This window comes from Herpailurus yagouaroundi, unplaced genomic scaffold (genome assembly GCF_014898765.1).
Source record: "Herpailurus yagouaroundi ecotype Mexico unplaced genomic scaffold, PumYag 557, whole genome shotgun sequence".
NCBI lineage: Eukaryota > Metazoa > Chordata > Mammalia > Carnivora > Felidae > Herpailurus > Herpailurus yagouaroundi.
Window position 1 is genome coordinate 2,960,363 of NW_024412774.1, and position 15,542 is coordinate 2,975,904.

Sequence of the window (15,542 nt, forward strand, 5' to 3'; positions counted from 1 at the left end):
AAGTTGTCACGTGCCTGCTTCCAGACTCCACCGCTGGGTGAGGGTGTGTTTGCACGTGTGTGTGTGTGTGTGTGCGCGCGCGCCCATGAGGTGGCATGACTGTGGGCTGTGATGTGTATGATCGTGTGTCCATGTAGAGCTGGTTGGGGCAGGTCTCTGGCTGTATTGGGAGCTATGTGTGGTCCCAGGGTCTCACAACGTCTGAGATTGTGTCCTGTGGGTGGAACGGTTGTGTGTCCTCATGGAGCTGTGTATCTGTGTGTCGGGAGGAGGCCTACAGGTGTGCCGCCAGGATGACATTGGGTGTCCTTGTGCGTTGTGTCTGGCACATGGCGTGGGTGTCCTGTGTTCTCCGTCATTGCGTGCATATCATGGTGTGTGTGTGTGTGTGTGTGTGTGTGTGTGTGTGTCTGGGTGCATTGCTGGGTTTGAGGGATGTATGCTGGGGCCCCGCTCCCCCACTCCCCAGAGTTGTCAATGGCCTGGAGTTGTGTCTCCCTGGGTATGTGCATGTGTAAGCAGTTGGAGGACATAATGGGACTCTGTTAGCAGAGGGAAGAATTGTGTCCGTGGAGCTCAGCCGGAAGCTTGGCACAGAATGGGGACTGAGTGAGCAAACCGCTAGCCCATTTGGTGCCTTTATGCAAATGAGACAAAGGTACCCCCTGGTCCAATGCAGCTCCCCTGCGGCTATGGTTTGGCAGGCAGATGGCACCCTCGTGTGAGTTCTAAAGGGTGCACCTTCCCCCAGATGGATGCAGCCCCATCAGCACGCCTTAAGGAGGAGAGCCTGGCTGGATTCCAGCCTCACGACCAGAGCTCCTTGTGCAGTGCACAACCTGCCCAACCGTATGTGGCAGCCCTCAATGAATGAAGAAATCCACATCGCTGCATGCATGTGGATTCACTGATGAAAGAGGTGTGTCTGGATGCATGTCAACCCACGTTTGACTGCATGGAATAAAGGGACCCATGCCCTACAGGTGGCAGTGCCCTGAGCCCTGAGTTCAAAGCCTAGCTCCAATGCTTGGGCACTGTAAGGCTTAGGCAAATGATAGTACCTCTTGGAACCTCAGTGTTTTTGTCTGAAGTGGGGGAGGGGGAGAGAGAGAGAGAAGACCCACCTCTCATACATCTTTCAACATTCATCCATGCCATAGTGCTGTGGACACAACCATGAACAAGAAAGACCCCAAAAAAAGTCTGCCTTCATGCAGTGCGTAGTCTAGTGGGCCACTGCACGTATAATGCGGCGGGTAGAGATGGCACCCATAACTAGACAGAAAGCAGGTGCAGGGACCAGAGTGGCTGGAGGTGCTAGTTTAGACAGGGCAGGGAGGGACACTGAGAAGACATGTGAAGGGCGCCTGAAGGAAGGAAGGGGGTGGGTCAGACGGATATCTGCAACAAGGTGGGGGGGGCGGAGGGTCCCAGGCCAGAGGAAAAACAAATGCACAGGCAGGAAGAAGGAACCCCTCTTGGACACGGGACCTGGAAAAGCATGAAGGGACAGGGACAGGGAGAAGGGTTTGCATTTTATTTTGGGTGTGACAGGAAGCCATTGGGCAGTTTCGACAGGGCAACGCTTGATGTCATCTGACCTATGCTGGTGGGTTTTTCGTTTCTTAAAATTGTGGCAAGATACACATAACGTAAAGTTTACTGTTTTAACCATTAAAAAAAATGTTTATGTGTTTATTTTGAGAGAGAGAGAGAGAGAGAGAGAGAGACCGTGCATGAGCAAGGGAGGGGCAGAGAGAGACAGAATCCCAAGCAGGCTCCGAGCTGTCAGTGCAGAGCCCCACTCGGGGCTCAATCTCATGAACCACAAGATCATGACCTGAGCCGAAATCAAGAGTCGGACTGAGCCACCCAGGCTCCCGATAGTCTTTAAACTATTTTTAAGTGTACCGTTCAATGATACTTAGGACACCGGTAATGTGCCACCATTGCCACCAATTCAGAACATTTCTATCACCCCAAAGCAGCCACTCCCCATTCTTCCACTCTCCCCCAGCCCCAGGCAACCGCTAACCAGATTTTCTGGCTTCTTTCATGTGCTGTTTTTCGGGTTCACCCGCGATGTAACGTATCAGTGCCCCGTTCCTCGCTAAGGCGGAATAATATTTCATTGTACGCATAGACCGTGTAGATCTGTTCCTCTGTTGGTGAACGTCCGGGTGGTCTCCGCTCTGGGGGTGTTATGAATAGCGCTGCTGTGAACACTCGCGCATTAAGTTTTCGTGTGAGCGTATGTTTTCGGTTCTTTGGGCAGATGCATAGGCGTGGAATTGCCAGGTCATGTGATAACTGCTTAACTTTCGAGGAGCCACCAAACAGCTTTGCACGGTGTGAGCTAAGCCACTTCTAAGATGCCTATTAAGCAGGGAGTGGGATATTCTAGCCCAGATTCAAGGGAGGGGCCAGGGCTGGAGCTAAAAGGGAAGTTGAGGCCCCTTGCAGGAGCAGGGCAAGCTGACTGAGGCGTGGGGAGCCTCGGCTCCCATGACCCTCTCCCCAGCCCAGCCCCTACTACTTTTCGTGATAATGGTGTGGTCCCCAAACACACCCCCCCCCAGTGGAAAGGAGCAGATAAAACTGATACCTAATGATGCTCATTCAACTCGTCCTATCCACCCTCCCATCCTCTTTTTTTTTTTTTAATTTATTTTTTTAATGGTTATTTATTTTTGAGAGCAAAGAGAGACAGAGCACGAACAGGGGAGGGGCAGAGAGAGAGGGAGACACAGAATGTGAAGCAGGCTCCAGGCTCTGAGCCGTCAGCACACAGCCCAACACAGGGCTCAAATTCACAAACCGTGAGATCATGACCTGAGCCAAAGTCAGCCGCTCAACCGACTGAGCCACCCAGGTGCTCCTACCCTCCCATTCTCTCATGCTGCTTTCATTTGGTCATGACTTCCTGCAAAATTTCTTCATATTTGTCCTTAACAGTTTTCAACAAGTGTCACCCTGGTGTATGTCTGTGCGCCCAGCCCTCTCCCGCCCCTGGAATATAAGCCCCGTGAAGGCGGGAACGCTGTGGCTTAGTCACCGCTGCACCCTCAGGGCTCAGGACACACTGGAAGCATCCGTCCTGCCGTCCTGCTGCCTAGAAACGGCCCCATCTGGCCCCTCACTCTGCCGTCTCCTCCCTGGCCCTGTTCCTGGCCACCCCCTGAACTAGCGGCTGCAGTGTGCACAGTGCGCGGCACTGCGACAGACCAGGGTGTTCTGAGCTCCTTACAAAGATCAACCCGGCTCATCCTTCTAACCACCCCCTGATAACCATCCTTACCCCGATTTCACGCATGGGGAGACTGAGGCACATGATCAGCTCTGCCACCCTGCGTCGCCTGCTGTCCTGAGACACTTCAGACCTACAACTGTGTGTGTGCTCGAGAGACTGAGGGAGAGGGTGGAGGAGGGAGGGAGCGAGAGAGAAGCTTGAGGCCCCTGAATTACCAGACCTAAATAAAGGAGAGAGAGGGGCCTTTGGGGGCGACCAAGGACCAGCCGGGTCTGAGCCAGCACTCCTCAACAGGGGCAGCTGTGACCCCAGGGGACCGCTTGGCACTGCCTGGAGGCATCTTATGTCCTCACCATGCGGAGAATGCGAACTCTCCTGGCACACAGTGGCACACAGGTCGGGCCCAACGTGAGCGGTGTCAGGCTGAGAAGTCCTGACCACCTGGGTCCACCTGCCTGCTCTGTAAACTCAAGTTCTCAATTCCAATCTCTCTCTCTCTCTCTCTCTCTCTCTCTCTCTCTCTCTCCCCACCCACACCTCTTCCTCTCACCTTCCCCATCTCCCCCCCACTCCTCCCATCCCGCCCACCCCACATCTGTGTCCGTTGCCTCCCCCATCCGCACTGACCCACCACAACCTCCTCCCCCGCTCTCCACGCCCCCATATCACACCCCCCCCCCGCCCTCTTACGCTCCCCCTGCCGTCGCTCGCTCGCTCCTCTCCCCGGTTTCTTCTCCGCACATCACATCTTTCCTCTGGTTTTGGCCCATCCTTTACTTCTGTGCGCCCGTCTGACATCTCCGCGGACCTTCCCAATCCCCACCCCCCCACCCCCCCATCGCTCGCTTTGACCCTACCGGCGTCTGCCCATTATCACGGCCATTCTTCTGCGGCGCGTCCGGGGCGTACTTCCGTTCCGCCCCCTCCCCAAACACCCCCGCGTCCACTGCCCTGGGGGGCTGCTAACTCGGCGCGCGGGCATCTCCCTCTCCACGCATCCTTTCTGTGTCCCCTGCGGCATGATTCTCGCCATTCTTCTGCGTTCCTCCTCGCGTCCGGCCACCCGCCCCCACATGTCTGCACCTCCGGCCATCTCTCTCTCGCCCCCCCCCCCCCCCGCTGCAGCCTCGGTTCTCCCCCCACCCCCGGCCTGGCAGCCCGGTCCGACCTCCTGCGCGCCCCATGCCGTCCCTCCTGCTGCTCGGGACCCTCCTGCTCCTGGCCTCGACCGCCCGCCAGGCCGGGGCGCGCCCGTCCAACACCACAAGCGCCGAGCCCCCGGGCCCGCTGCCCGCCCTGCTGGCGCACCTGCGGCGCCTGACCGGGGCGCTGACGGGCGGCGGGGGCGCTGCGGGCCCGGGCGCCAACGGCACCAGGACCAGCACGGCGAGCGGGACCGGCGCGGCGGCGCGGGCGCCCCCTCCGGCCGAGCTCTGCCACGGCTACTACGATGTCATGGGACAGTACGACGCCACCTTCAACTGCAGCACCGGCTCCTACCGCTTCTGCTGCGGCACCTGCCATTACCGCTTCTGCTGCGAGCACCGCCACATGCGCCTGGCACAGGCGTCCTGCTCCAACTACGACACGCCGCGCTGGGCCACCACGCCGCCGCCGCTGGCCGGGGGCGTCGGGGGTGCCGGGGGTGCGGGCGGGGGGCCCGGGCCCGGCCAGGCCGGGTGGCTGGAAGGGGGCCGGGCGGGGGGCGCAGGGGGGCGCGGGGGCGAGGGCCCCGGGGGCAGCACGGCCTACGTGGTGTGCGGGGTCATCAGCTTCGCCCTGGCCGTGGGCGTCGGCGCCAAAGTGGCCTTCAGCAAGGCGTCCCGCGCGCCCAGGGCGCACCGGGAGATCAACGTGCCCAGGTGTGTGAGCGCTGGGGCCCTAGGGTGGGGCGCCTGGGGGCGGGGCCTGGGCTATCAGGGGTGGAGCCATCTGGAGAGGGCAGGGCTACAGGGAACCAGGCTTGCTCAGCGATGCGGGGGAGCAGATACCCAGGGAGACCGAAGGGGTCCCAAGAATAGGGGCGATAGAACCGGCCCGGCTGCTGAGTGACGGGAGAGGCTCAGGCCTTCATCCATCCAACAAACTATTTGCGGGGCACCGTCTGTGTGTGGGTCAGAAGCTGGGCATACAGCTGCGGACCAAACCAGGTCCCTGCCCTGCTGGGTGAACTGGCTTTCAATCCCAGGGCAGACTGTAATGAGGATTAACTGAGTTGATTCGTGTCAAGTCTGGGCACATAGTAAGCCCGCCATAAACGCTGGCTGCCGTTATCATTAAATGTGAGTGGTGGGGAGAGTAAGCAAGTCAAACGGGTATTTGTGGGAAGGGTATTCCAGGCTGAGGGAACAGCACGTATAAACGTCCTGATAGAACTTGCGGGACAGCGACGGAGCCTCTGAGCCTGCGGAGCAGTGGGCGGAAGCAGGTTTATTCTAAGAGTGATGGGGGGGGGGTGTCTGGAGGGCGCGGAGCTCAGGCATGAAGCCATCTGATGGTTCCAGAGGAGTCTTTGGGGACAGCAGGGGACCAGGGTGGAAGCGGGAGGCCCCTTAGGACACTAGCAATGAGCCAGCAATGAGAGGAGGCACTGGGGGCAGCACAGGTGGCAAGTGGTCCGCTAGGGATTTATTTTGGAAGTCCAAGATGGCTGAGGGGCATGAAAAGAAAGAGAAGCAGGAGCCAGGGGCGAGTCTCAGGGTTTCGGTCCGCACAACTGGACGGGAGAGGCACACTTTACCGCCAAGGGAAGGCTGTTAAAGGAACGGGAGGGAGGCCCCAGGTTCAGGGTGGGGTGGGGGCCCAGGGAGGACGGTGTGGGAAGGACCACAGAAGGGGCTGGGTCCCAACGAATCGGGGAAGGGGCGCTTCAAGCAAGAAATGTGGTCGGAGGAACCTTGGGGCGGGCGGAGCTCAGATGGACATTAGCGATGGGCGTGGCCAAAGACGAGGAGCTCCGCCGAGCTGACCGACTCCCCCAAAGGGGAGAGCAGGGAGGGAAAAGAAGGCTGGGGCCTCCCTCTCCCTGCCCCCACCCCCGTCCCCAGGCCGCTGACCGGCTCTCTGCCACCTTTAGGGCTCTGGTGGACATTCTGAGGCATCAGGCTGGGCCTGGGACCCGCCCGGACCGGGCACGAAGCAGCTCCTTGACCCCGGGGGTCGGGGGCCCCGACAGCATGCCCCCGAGGACGCCCAAGACCCTCTACAACACCGTGAAGCCCTCCAACCTCGGTGAGTGGGACCTGGGAGCCGGGAATGCCGCGGCGGCCTCTGACCACGCCCACCTGCCCTGTAGCCCCGCCCTCCCCGGGTAGCCCCACCCCCGGTGCCCAGGCCCCGCCCGCGCCCCCAGCCCACCCTCCAGCCTCTTCCTGCTCTGAACCCGACCAGTTGCCGGCAAGGCTGGAGGGACCCTGCTGTGAATCAGGACCCCTCCTTGCCCTCCCGTGAACCCCCTGGGTGGGTGCCACGGACGCCACGGTGATTTCAATGTAGCCATTCTCGGCCCCTGCACTTGAGAAAACCAGTGTCAGAGCTCCTAACAGCCACACACACAAGAAAGCACCTAACTGTTGAATTAGAACGTCCTGAACACTGCCTGGGTTTGAACCCTGGCTCTGCCGCTGGCTACCTAGGACACACGATTTCACCTTTCTGGGCCTCACTTCCCCCGGCCATAAAACAAGCAGCGTCGCGGCGCTCACCGCATAGGGTTACTGCAAAGCTCAAATGAACTAACGATGGAAGGCTTAGAGCAGTGCCTCGCACAGAAAAAAGGTCTATATAAATATGAGCTGTTCTCGTATTTTATGATGAGTTCACCAGGGAGAAGTCCAGGGAGCTGTAACAGGTTAAAAAGAGTCTCGTCTGGTCTGAGGAGGAGGAGGAGGAGGAGGAGAAGGAGGAGGAGGAGGAGGAAGACTTCCCCCAGGATACCGTTTGAGCAGTGGCCTGGAGGGTGAGGGGCCTACCTGGGCAGGGCAAGGTCTGAGCCTCTGAAGCATAGTGTGTGAGGCCAGGGAGAGGGTGGGCAGACACCTCAGGAAGGACCTGAGCACCGGGCTGAGCTGAGGAGCTCTGTCTTTGTCCTGATGGCAATGGGAGCCATGGAGGACTTTAGAACAGGGGAGCAACAAAGTCAGAAGTGAGTGGAAGAATTTCTCTGGAACTCATGTGAAGGGGGAGAGATGAGAGGAAGAAGGTGCAGGAGGAGGCTGGGTAGTAATGCAGGCTGCGCAGGACAAGGCCTGAGCTGGGGTGAGAAGTGTAGGGGAGGAGATGGGTTTGAATCGTAATATAAGGAAGAGACATTTGAGGTGGATCTTGAGGGATGAGTAGTTCTTCAGGCAAAGAAGGGGAGGAAGGAATTCAAGTCAGAGAGAACAGCATAATAGCATCTGCAAAGGCCCCGTGGCAGGACTGAGCTAGGCTCATTCGGGCAAGGCATCAGCTAGGGCCGAGTAAGCCTCAAACACCATTCCCGGCTTAGATTTTGTCCTGTGGATGCCAGTCAGCCGTGGGAAGAGACTCCAGCAGCATAGGGGCAGGGGCAGGTGTGGGTGTCAGGAGTACTACCAAGGTGGGGGGGTGGGGGGGTGGGTGTGCTGATCCGGAAGATGGGCTGGCCAAATGGCCAGGAAGCCGATTTGATGATCCAGAAGGGTGAGGAAGGTCAGAGCAGAGATTCAGGAGGTAGGAGGGATCAGAGCTGGGAACCCAGTGGACATGAGTGGAAATCCTCCCACGAGACCAGGACAGCAGTGCCAGCTGGGAGTGGGTGATGGCAGTGACACCACCTCCCTTCTTGGTCCCCACAGATAATCTGCAGCACAACTACCTGCACCTCAGCGTCAACAGCCCCAAGCACCATGCCGCCACGATGGGTAGGGACTGGGGCTGGGTTGGGGGGAGGACAAGGGCTCCTTTCCTTCCCTGCCTGTGTTAAGCCTGAGCTGGGTGCCCAGGACAGAGCAGGTGTGAGATCCTGTGAGCCCTGACCTCCCCGTCCAGCCAGGTGACCAAGCTAGCCTCAGTGTCCCAGTCTCATCTCTCTCCTGCCTGGGTTTGTGGGGAAATGTGTGGAGCGGACGGCCCCTCCAGCCTCCGGCCAGGCACACAGCAGGTGCTGAGCACGTGCCAGTTACCCCTCTTCCTGTGACATGACCTGCTTCCCCAGCATTGAGCCTGCCTCCTGAGGTCGGGGGAGCAAGTATCCCCGAGGGGCCAGAATCCCTGGTTTCCACTCCCTAAGGGGCTGGGGGCGGGAACTGCTGGGTCAAAGGGAGAAGGGGCTGGGAGCCTGGACTCCTGGGTCTGAGGGAGGAGGGGCTGGACTGACCCCTGCCCTGCCCCTCTGCCCCAGACTGGCGTGCCGCTCCGCCACCCAGCCCCTCCTTGCACTACTCCACGCTGTCCTGCTCTCGGTCCTTCCACAACCTCTCACATCTGCCCCCGTCCTATGAGGCCGCTGTGAAATCTGAACTCAACCGCTACTCCTCCCTCAAGAGACTGGGTGAGTCCCAGGAAGGGGAGGGGAAGGTGATGGGGTGGGGCCAGGGCCTGGGTTTAGGATTGTGGACAGTGGCCCAATAGGCCTCTGAAAGTGCTTTTTAAAAATGCATATCCGTGCCCCCTTAAGATCTATTGTATTCATTAGGACTTGTATTTACAATTAACAGAAATACAACTTAAGCCAAAAACAAAAGGCAACTACATTGGCTTGATACGGGAAAGTCTATGAATCATGAGCTTCAGGTACGGCTGGATCCAGGGGTTCAAAAGCTATCTCCAGGATTCTACATCTCTTCTTTATTTTCAGACAGATTCTTCTTTAGTGGTAGCAAAGACTGACCTGAGAAATTTCAAGATGCTATTCTGCCAGCAGAAAAGGGTCTTTCCCAATGATCCCAGCATTCCCAGGTCTAGATCCCACTGGTCCAGATTGGGTCACACGCTCATCCCTGGACCAATCACTGTGATTCTGGACATTTCTGGGTCAGTGGCAAGAGCCTTCAAACATTTCATTATTTTTAAAAAACATTTTTTAACGTTTATTCATTTTTGAGAGACAGAGCACAGCAGGGGAGGGGCAGAGAGAGGCAGAGGCACAGACTCCAAAGCGGGCTCCAGGCTCCGAGCTATCAACACAGAGCCTGACATGGGGCCTGTACCCATGACCCATGAGATCATGACCTGAGCCAAAGTCAGACGTTCAACTGACTGAGTCACCCAAGCGCCCCACATTTTATTATTTTTTAAGTTTATTTATTTATTTTTGAGAAAGAGAGTGGGGGAGGGGCAGAGAGGGAGAAACAATTCCAAGCAGGCTCCGCACTGTTAGTGCGGAGCCCAATGTGGGGCTCAAACCCACAAACCACGAGATCATGATGCCAGCCGAGATTAAGAGTCAGACACTTAATTGACTGAGTCACTCAAGCACCCTAAGCCTTCAAACATTTTAAACTGAGAGCCAGGGGCGCCCGAGTGCCTCACTTGGTTAAGCATCTGACTTCAGCTCAGGTCATGATCTCATGGTTCCTGAGTTCAAGCCCTGAGTCTGGCTTTTGGATCCTCTGTCTCCCTCTTTCTCTGGCCCTCCACCACCCCCTCAAAAATAGACATTAAAAAAAAAAAAAAAAGATTTAAACTGAGAGCCACATTAAGAAATGCTTTTTATATCATGACCCCTGACACATATAATATGTATAATTTTTAGTTACAGCAAAACTTTGAAACTTGTTATGGACATTTTCAAACATGCCCAGCATTAGAAGAGATTGTAAAACGAATCCCCATGTTCCCATCGCTCAACTCAACAATGAGCAACATTTTGTTAATCTAGACTCCCTTCAGCCCACTTTTAGTGGATTATTTTAAAACAAACCCCAGGTACTGTCACTGCATCCATCAATATTTCAAGAACACAAACGTAACTGTAATAAAAATTTTAGGAACTGGTTGCTTACCCTTATTCCCCTAGTATACCGATGCCTCTTTTTAAATAACTTTTTTTAAATGTTTATTTATTTTTTTAAAGTAATCTCTACACCCAGTGTGGGGCTCCAACGCACAACCCTGAGACCAAGAGTCGGATGTTTCACTGACTGAGCCAGCCAGGCGTCCCTGGGTGGATGCTTTCTGAAAATTTTCTATTCTAGTTAATTTTAAAATGCCATTCACCCTCTACAAAACTGACTTCATAACCCACAAATAGGTCACATCTCCAAATTTGGGGCGGGGGGCGGGGCGAAGGAAATTCCCCCCCACGTCTACTGGCCCACCATCTGTGTGGGGCCTAGGAATGTGCGTTTGGTCACACAGCTAGCCTGATGGTTTTGACCGACTAAAATTTGAGACTCACTTGGGCGCCTGGGTGGCTCAGTTGGTTGCGCACCGACTTTGACTCAGGTCACGATCTCGCGGTCTGTGAGTTCGAGCCCCACCTGAGGCTCTGTGCTGACAGCTCCGAGCCTGGGGCCTGCTTCAGATTCTGTGTCTCCCTTTCTGCCCCTCTCCAGCTTGCACTCTCTCTCTTTCAGAAACGAATAAATGTTAAAAAAAAATTTTTTTTTTATTAAAAAAAATTTTTTTTATTTAAATAAGATCCCTCCACCTATGTCACCTACCTGTGCCCAGGCTAATAATGACCAGGGCATTCTGGTGATCCCTGGGGTCCTCATGGGTGTGGGATGTACGGAAGCCAGGGGGGCGGGGGCACGTTCTGGACTGGTTGGGGACTTACCTGTATGGCCTTTCCCCCTCTTCCCCCAGCCGAGAAGGATCTGGATGAGGCCTACCTGAAGCGCCGGCACCTGGGGGAGATGCCCCGCGGGACGCTGCCCCTGCACACTCTTCGGCGACCTGGCACGGGGGGCGGCTACCGCATGGATGCCTGGGGCGGCCCCGAGGAGCTGGGCCTGGCGCCCGCGCCCAACCCGCGGCGCGTCATGTCCCAGGAGCACCTGCTGGGCGACGCGGGCCGCGCGCGCTACGAATTCACCCTGCCGCGCGCGCGCCTGGTGTCGCAGGAGCACCTGCTCCTCTCGTCGCCCGAGGCCCTGCGCCAGAGCCGGGAGCACCTGCTGTCGCCCCCGCGCAGCCCCGCGCTGCCCCCGGAGCCCGCCGCCCGCGCGGGTCTGGCCGCGTCCCATTCCAACTTGCTGCTGGGACCCGGGGGGCCCCCCACGCCGCTGCACGGGCTGCCCCCGCCGCCCGGCCTGCTCCCGCACCACCACCACGGTCTGCACGGCTCGCCGCAGCCCGCCTGGCTGTCGGACGCCGGCGGGGGAGGGGGCACGCTGGCGCGCAGGCCGCCCTTCCAGCGCCAGGGCACGCTGGAGCAGTTGCAGTTCATCCCCGGCCACCACCTGCCGCAGCACCTGCGCACCGCCAGCAAGAACGAGGTGACCGTCTGAGGCCAGGCCCGGGGGCTTGGGGGCTGCGGCCTCGCGGGGGCCCCCATCCCAGCCCGGATCCCTCAACACACTCCAGGGGCCTGGGACCCAGGATCAGCCTGTGGCCAGGGGGCTGCCTCCGAGGACACTGCTTTGGATGAAATCGTCACCGAAGACAAAACCTCCTTCTGGGATGTCACGGTAGATAAGATCCCTCCTCCTATGTCACCGTTTGAGGCAAGGCCTCTTTCCCATGACGTTATCACAGAGGAAGAGCCCTGCCTGTGAGCTCATCACTAGTGAAAATGTCTGTGTTCTGTGATGTCATCACAGGGACAAAACCTCCTCCCCATGAATCCGCCACAGAAGAATAGGCCCGCTCCTGAAGTCAACACTAGCGGCCATGTCTATGTTCCATGAAGTCATCACAGACTTTCTTCCTGAGAGGTCACAGCAGAGGCAATGCCTTACCCTATGACATCATCCCTAGAGACAAAGATTCCTTCCTGTGAATGTCATTGCAGAGACAAGTCTCACCCTTATGATGTCATCTCCGGCACCAAAAGGCCTCTTCTGACATCATCGCCAGGAAAATATTTTCTTCCAGAGAAGATGCCTCTGTCTATGATGTTGTCGCTACAGACAAAGCCATCTTCCTGGGGCACATCGCAAGCAAAATGCCTTGCCAACTGTGTCCTCGCTATCCATGGGACTGTCCACGACATTGTCACAGGGACTCTGCCTCCTTCCTGTGATGCCATCTCCAGAGAAGGTGCCTTGCCCTATGACATTATCAGAGGGACCGTGCCTCTTCCCGTGATGTCATCACCAGAGGTGACAACCTGCCCCTGGGGCACTCCAGGATGAGGCCCCTTCTGTGGTATCACCACTGGACTCTGCCTGCTCGGAGATGATGCTGTAAGACACCCGCACTGCTCCTGTCCTATCATGAGAAGGCAGGGCACGCCCAGAATCCATGACAACCCCCCAGGGTCACCAGAGAAAGTGCCCTGAGCTGAGACATCTGAGGGATGTTGTTGCTGCAGAGGCAACCCCACCCGGAGAGAATGGTCTGACTGTAGGTTGTTGGCAGCAGGCCCCCGCTGAGGTTCTGTCCCGGGATTGTGATGACGTCACCACAGACACTGCCTGCTCTGGAGGGCCATCATTTGTGACGGTGTCACCGGAGTTTCTGCCTTGTCCTGCCATGACTTCACTTGGTCACTCCTGTCCCTGACAGCAAGGACATGCCCTGCAGGACTTCCACCAGACTCTCCCTCTAAAGGGTGGCTGGGCCTCAGACCCCATCCCTGTGCAGGGATGTCACCTCCTGTGTGACTCCTCAAGGACAGGACCCCCAAGGAGGCCACTCTGGCCCACCAGCCTCCCAGAGTCGTGGGACTCGCAGCGGCCCCAAAGCTGGCCTCGCTTCTTTCTGCCATAACGAGAGACATCATTGCCTCTGTCAACAAACTCCTGCATTTCTGTTGGGGGTGAGGTGGGATGGGGTTGGTTGGGGTGTGCCCACTATTGATCTGGCTGATATCATCGGTGCCATAAGACTTCCACCACTCATGATGGCATTGTGCCCGGGGTCAAATGCTAACCATGTCTGATGATGACATCATTTCCCAGGATTCCCTATGACCTACGGTGTCCATCTCCCAGGATCTACCACAACCATTGTATCATCTCCTAGGACCCATCATGACACATTATGTCATTACCTTCCAGAATCCTCAATGGCTGATGGTAGCATCCTCTACCAGGATCCACTAGCACTGATGATGCCACCATTTCCCATAGTCCCTGATAACTGTGGTGTCCTCACTTCCTAGGACCCATGAAAGCCAATGCTATCATCGCCTCCCAGGATCCACTTCAACCATGATGTCATCACCTCCCAGGACCCATTTCAACCATGGGGTTATCACCTCCTAGGATCCATGAGAACTAATGGAGTCATTACCTCCCCGGACCGACTCCAACCATGGTGTCATCATCATCTCCCAGGATCCATGAGAGCTAATGGTGTCATCACCTCCCAGGATCCATGAGAGCTAATGGGGTCATGACCCCCCAGGATCCATTTCAACCATGGTGTCATCATCTCCCAGGACCCACCATGACCATAGCATCATCATCTCCTAGGATCCATGACACCCAAATATGTCATCATTTACTAGGATCCACTTCAACCATGTATCATCATCTTCCAGGATCCATCATCTTGAGGGCCAAGTACTACAATGGCTGCATTTCAGTTGTTTTCTGGGGTCCCATGGCACCTATAATCGCTCCCGTAAGGGGAACTAGCACAATAACACACCATTTTCCTATTCCCTCAAAAATGGAATAAGGTGAGGACCCCTCTGATGACATCATCCTTAGTCTGCCCCTTTTTAATGATGTCACTGCCTCTCCCCTGACTTAAGCTGATGCCTGCATCAACCCCACCACAGACCTGGTCTTGGCCAGACCCCATCACCCCCCTGGTGAGGGCATCCAGGCCCCTCCTGATAACTCACAGCCCTTCACCCAACCATCTCATCGGTGACAGGGTCAACACAGATACCTTTTATCATCACCAGGGAGTGTGTATGTGTGGGGGGCTTTACAGGTCTCAGGTGATATCCCTGCCCCTGTTACCTGGACCCCTATCCAAAACAGCACTCCATTGGCTTGGGCCAGACTTGACCTCATGGGCTGGGTGGGCAGCTGTGGCCTCTCTGGGGCCTTCAATCATGTCTTCTGCTGGCCTGATCGTGGAGCAGGCCCATCCTGAGGGCCACAGCCACTGCCAGTGCCATGGTGGGGTGGTGATCTGCATCATCTCAAGACGACGGAGAGGTAGTGTTCTCCCCCTCCCTCCCCCTCACACACCAGGGAGCCTCCAGGGGTTTTGGGGATTCCTCAACACCCAATGCACAATCTGCCCCAATTCCCTTTGTATATAGCCATGTTGCTGGGGGGCGGCCATTCCCCCACTTTTAAAGGGCTACATACCCCCTCCCCAGCCCCCAAGGCAAGGCGAGGGGGCCTCTTCTCCCTTCTCTGGGCCGTCCCTCTCCCTCTTGTCTCCCCCCCCCCAATACTGGCACCTCAGCTCATCCCTTCCCGCCAGGAGCCTGGGGCAGAGAAGTGGCCCTCAGCTCCCACCACACCGGGGGAACTGGGGAGCCAACCCCATCTACCTGGGCCCCAGTGCCAGTTTTTTGACTCCATGCTTATGGCTGCTCCTCTGGGTTCCTCCAATCCCTCCCAGGGCCTCACCGCGCCCAGTGCCCCTCAGGCAGACTGTGACTTCCCAAGAAAGGAGCCAGCTTGAGCACCTGCCCCCCTTGCAGACCCTCTGCTCACCTTCCCCACTGAGCACCCAGCTTTCTCCAGCCCCCAGAATTTGGGGGTTTAGGATCTTTCAGCTTTTGTACACGCCCCCACACACCTCAACTTGCTCTCTCCTGGCCTGGATTCCAGGAATCTCATTCCCCCTTCCCCGCACTCACTCTGCCACAGGCCGCCTGACCTCGGGGCCTTGACCTCTTATCTCAAATAAGCCATAGTGGGGAGAGGTCTCAAGGGGGCGAGGAAGCAGCCCTGTCCTGCCCGGTCACCCTCAATGCTTCCGGAGCCGGGACCTCGCCATCGGAGTCTTCCGCCCCTGATAAATGCGCATGCGCGCACACCCACACATTTCCCCCACCCCCCACTTCTGGTGGAGGGGGCAAGGGGAGGGGTGCAGAGAGAAGACAGTTCTGGACCAGACAGTGCTGGACACCATTTTATCCCTGCCCCTCCCGGGCTCTACACCAGACCCCCCCTCCCCCCCAGTTCCTTGGTGAGGACAGCGGTGGAGTGGTAACTTGGTATTTTTTGGAATAAACAGATGTTTCCTGAGC

At 57.1% G+C, this 15,542-nt stretch overlaps 1 protein-coding gene across 1 annotated transcript in view; it reads left to right on the plus strand.

The window, feature by feature from the left end:
- SHISA7 (shisa family member 7) overlaps positions 1-15,540 on the plus strand; it is an 18,322-nt gene extending 2,782 nt beyond the window's left edge. Inside the window, exons 2-6 of the mRNA XM_040465325.1 lie at positions 4,376-5,112; positions 6,327-6,481; positions 8,068-8,133; positions 8,613-8,762; positions 11,021-15,540. Coding sequence (XP_040321259.1) covers positions 4,376-5,112; positions 6,327-6,481; positions 8,068-8,133; positions 8,613-8,762; positions 11,021-11,664 — 1,752 coding nt within the window. The 3' untranslated portion in view covers positions 11,665-15,540. The remainder of the gene's footprint in view (positions 1-4,375; positions 5,113-6,326; positions 6,482-8,067; positions 8,134-8,612; positions 8,763-11,020) is intronic.
- Positions 15,541-15,542: the final 2 nt, after the last annotated feature.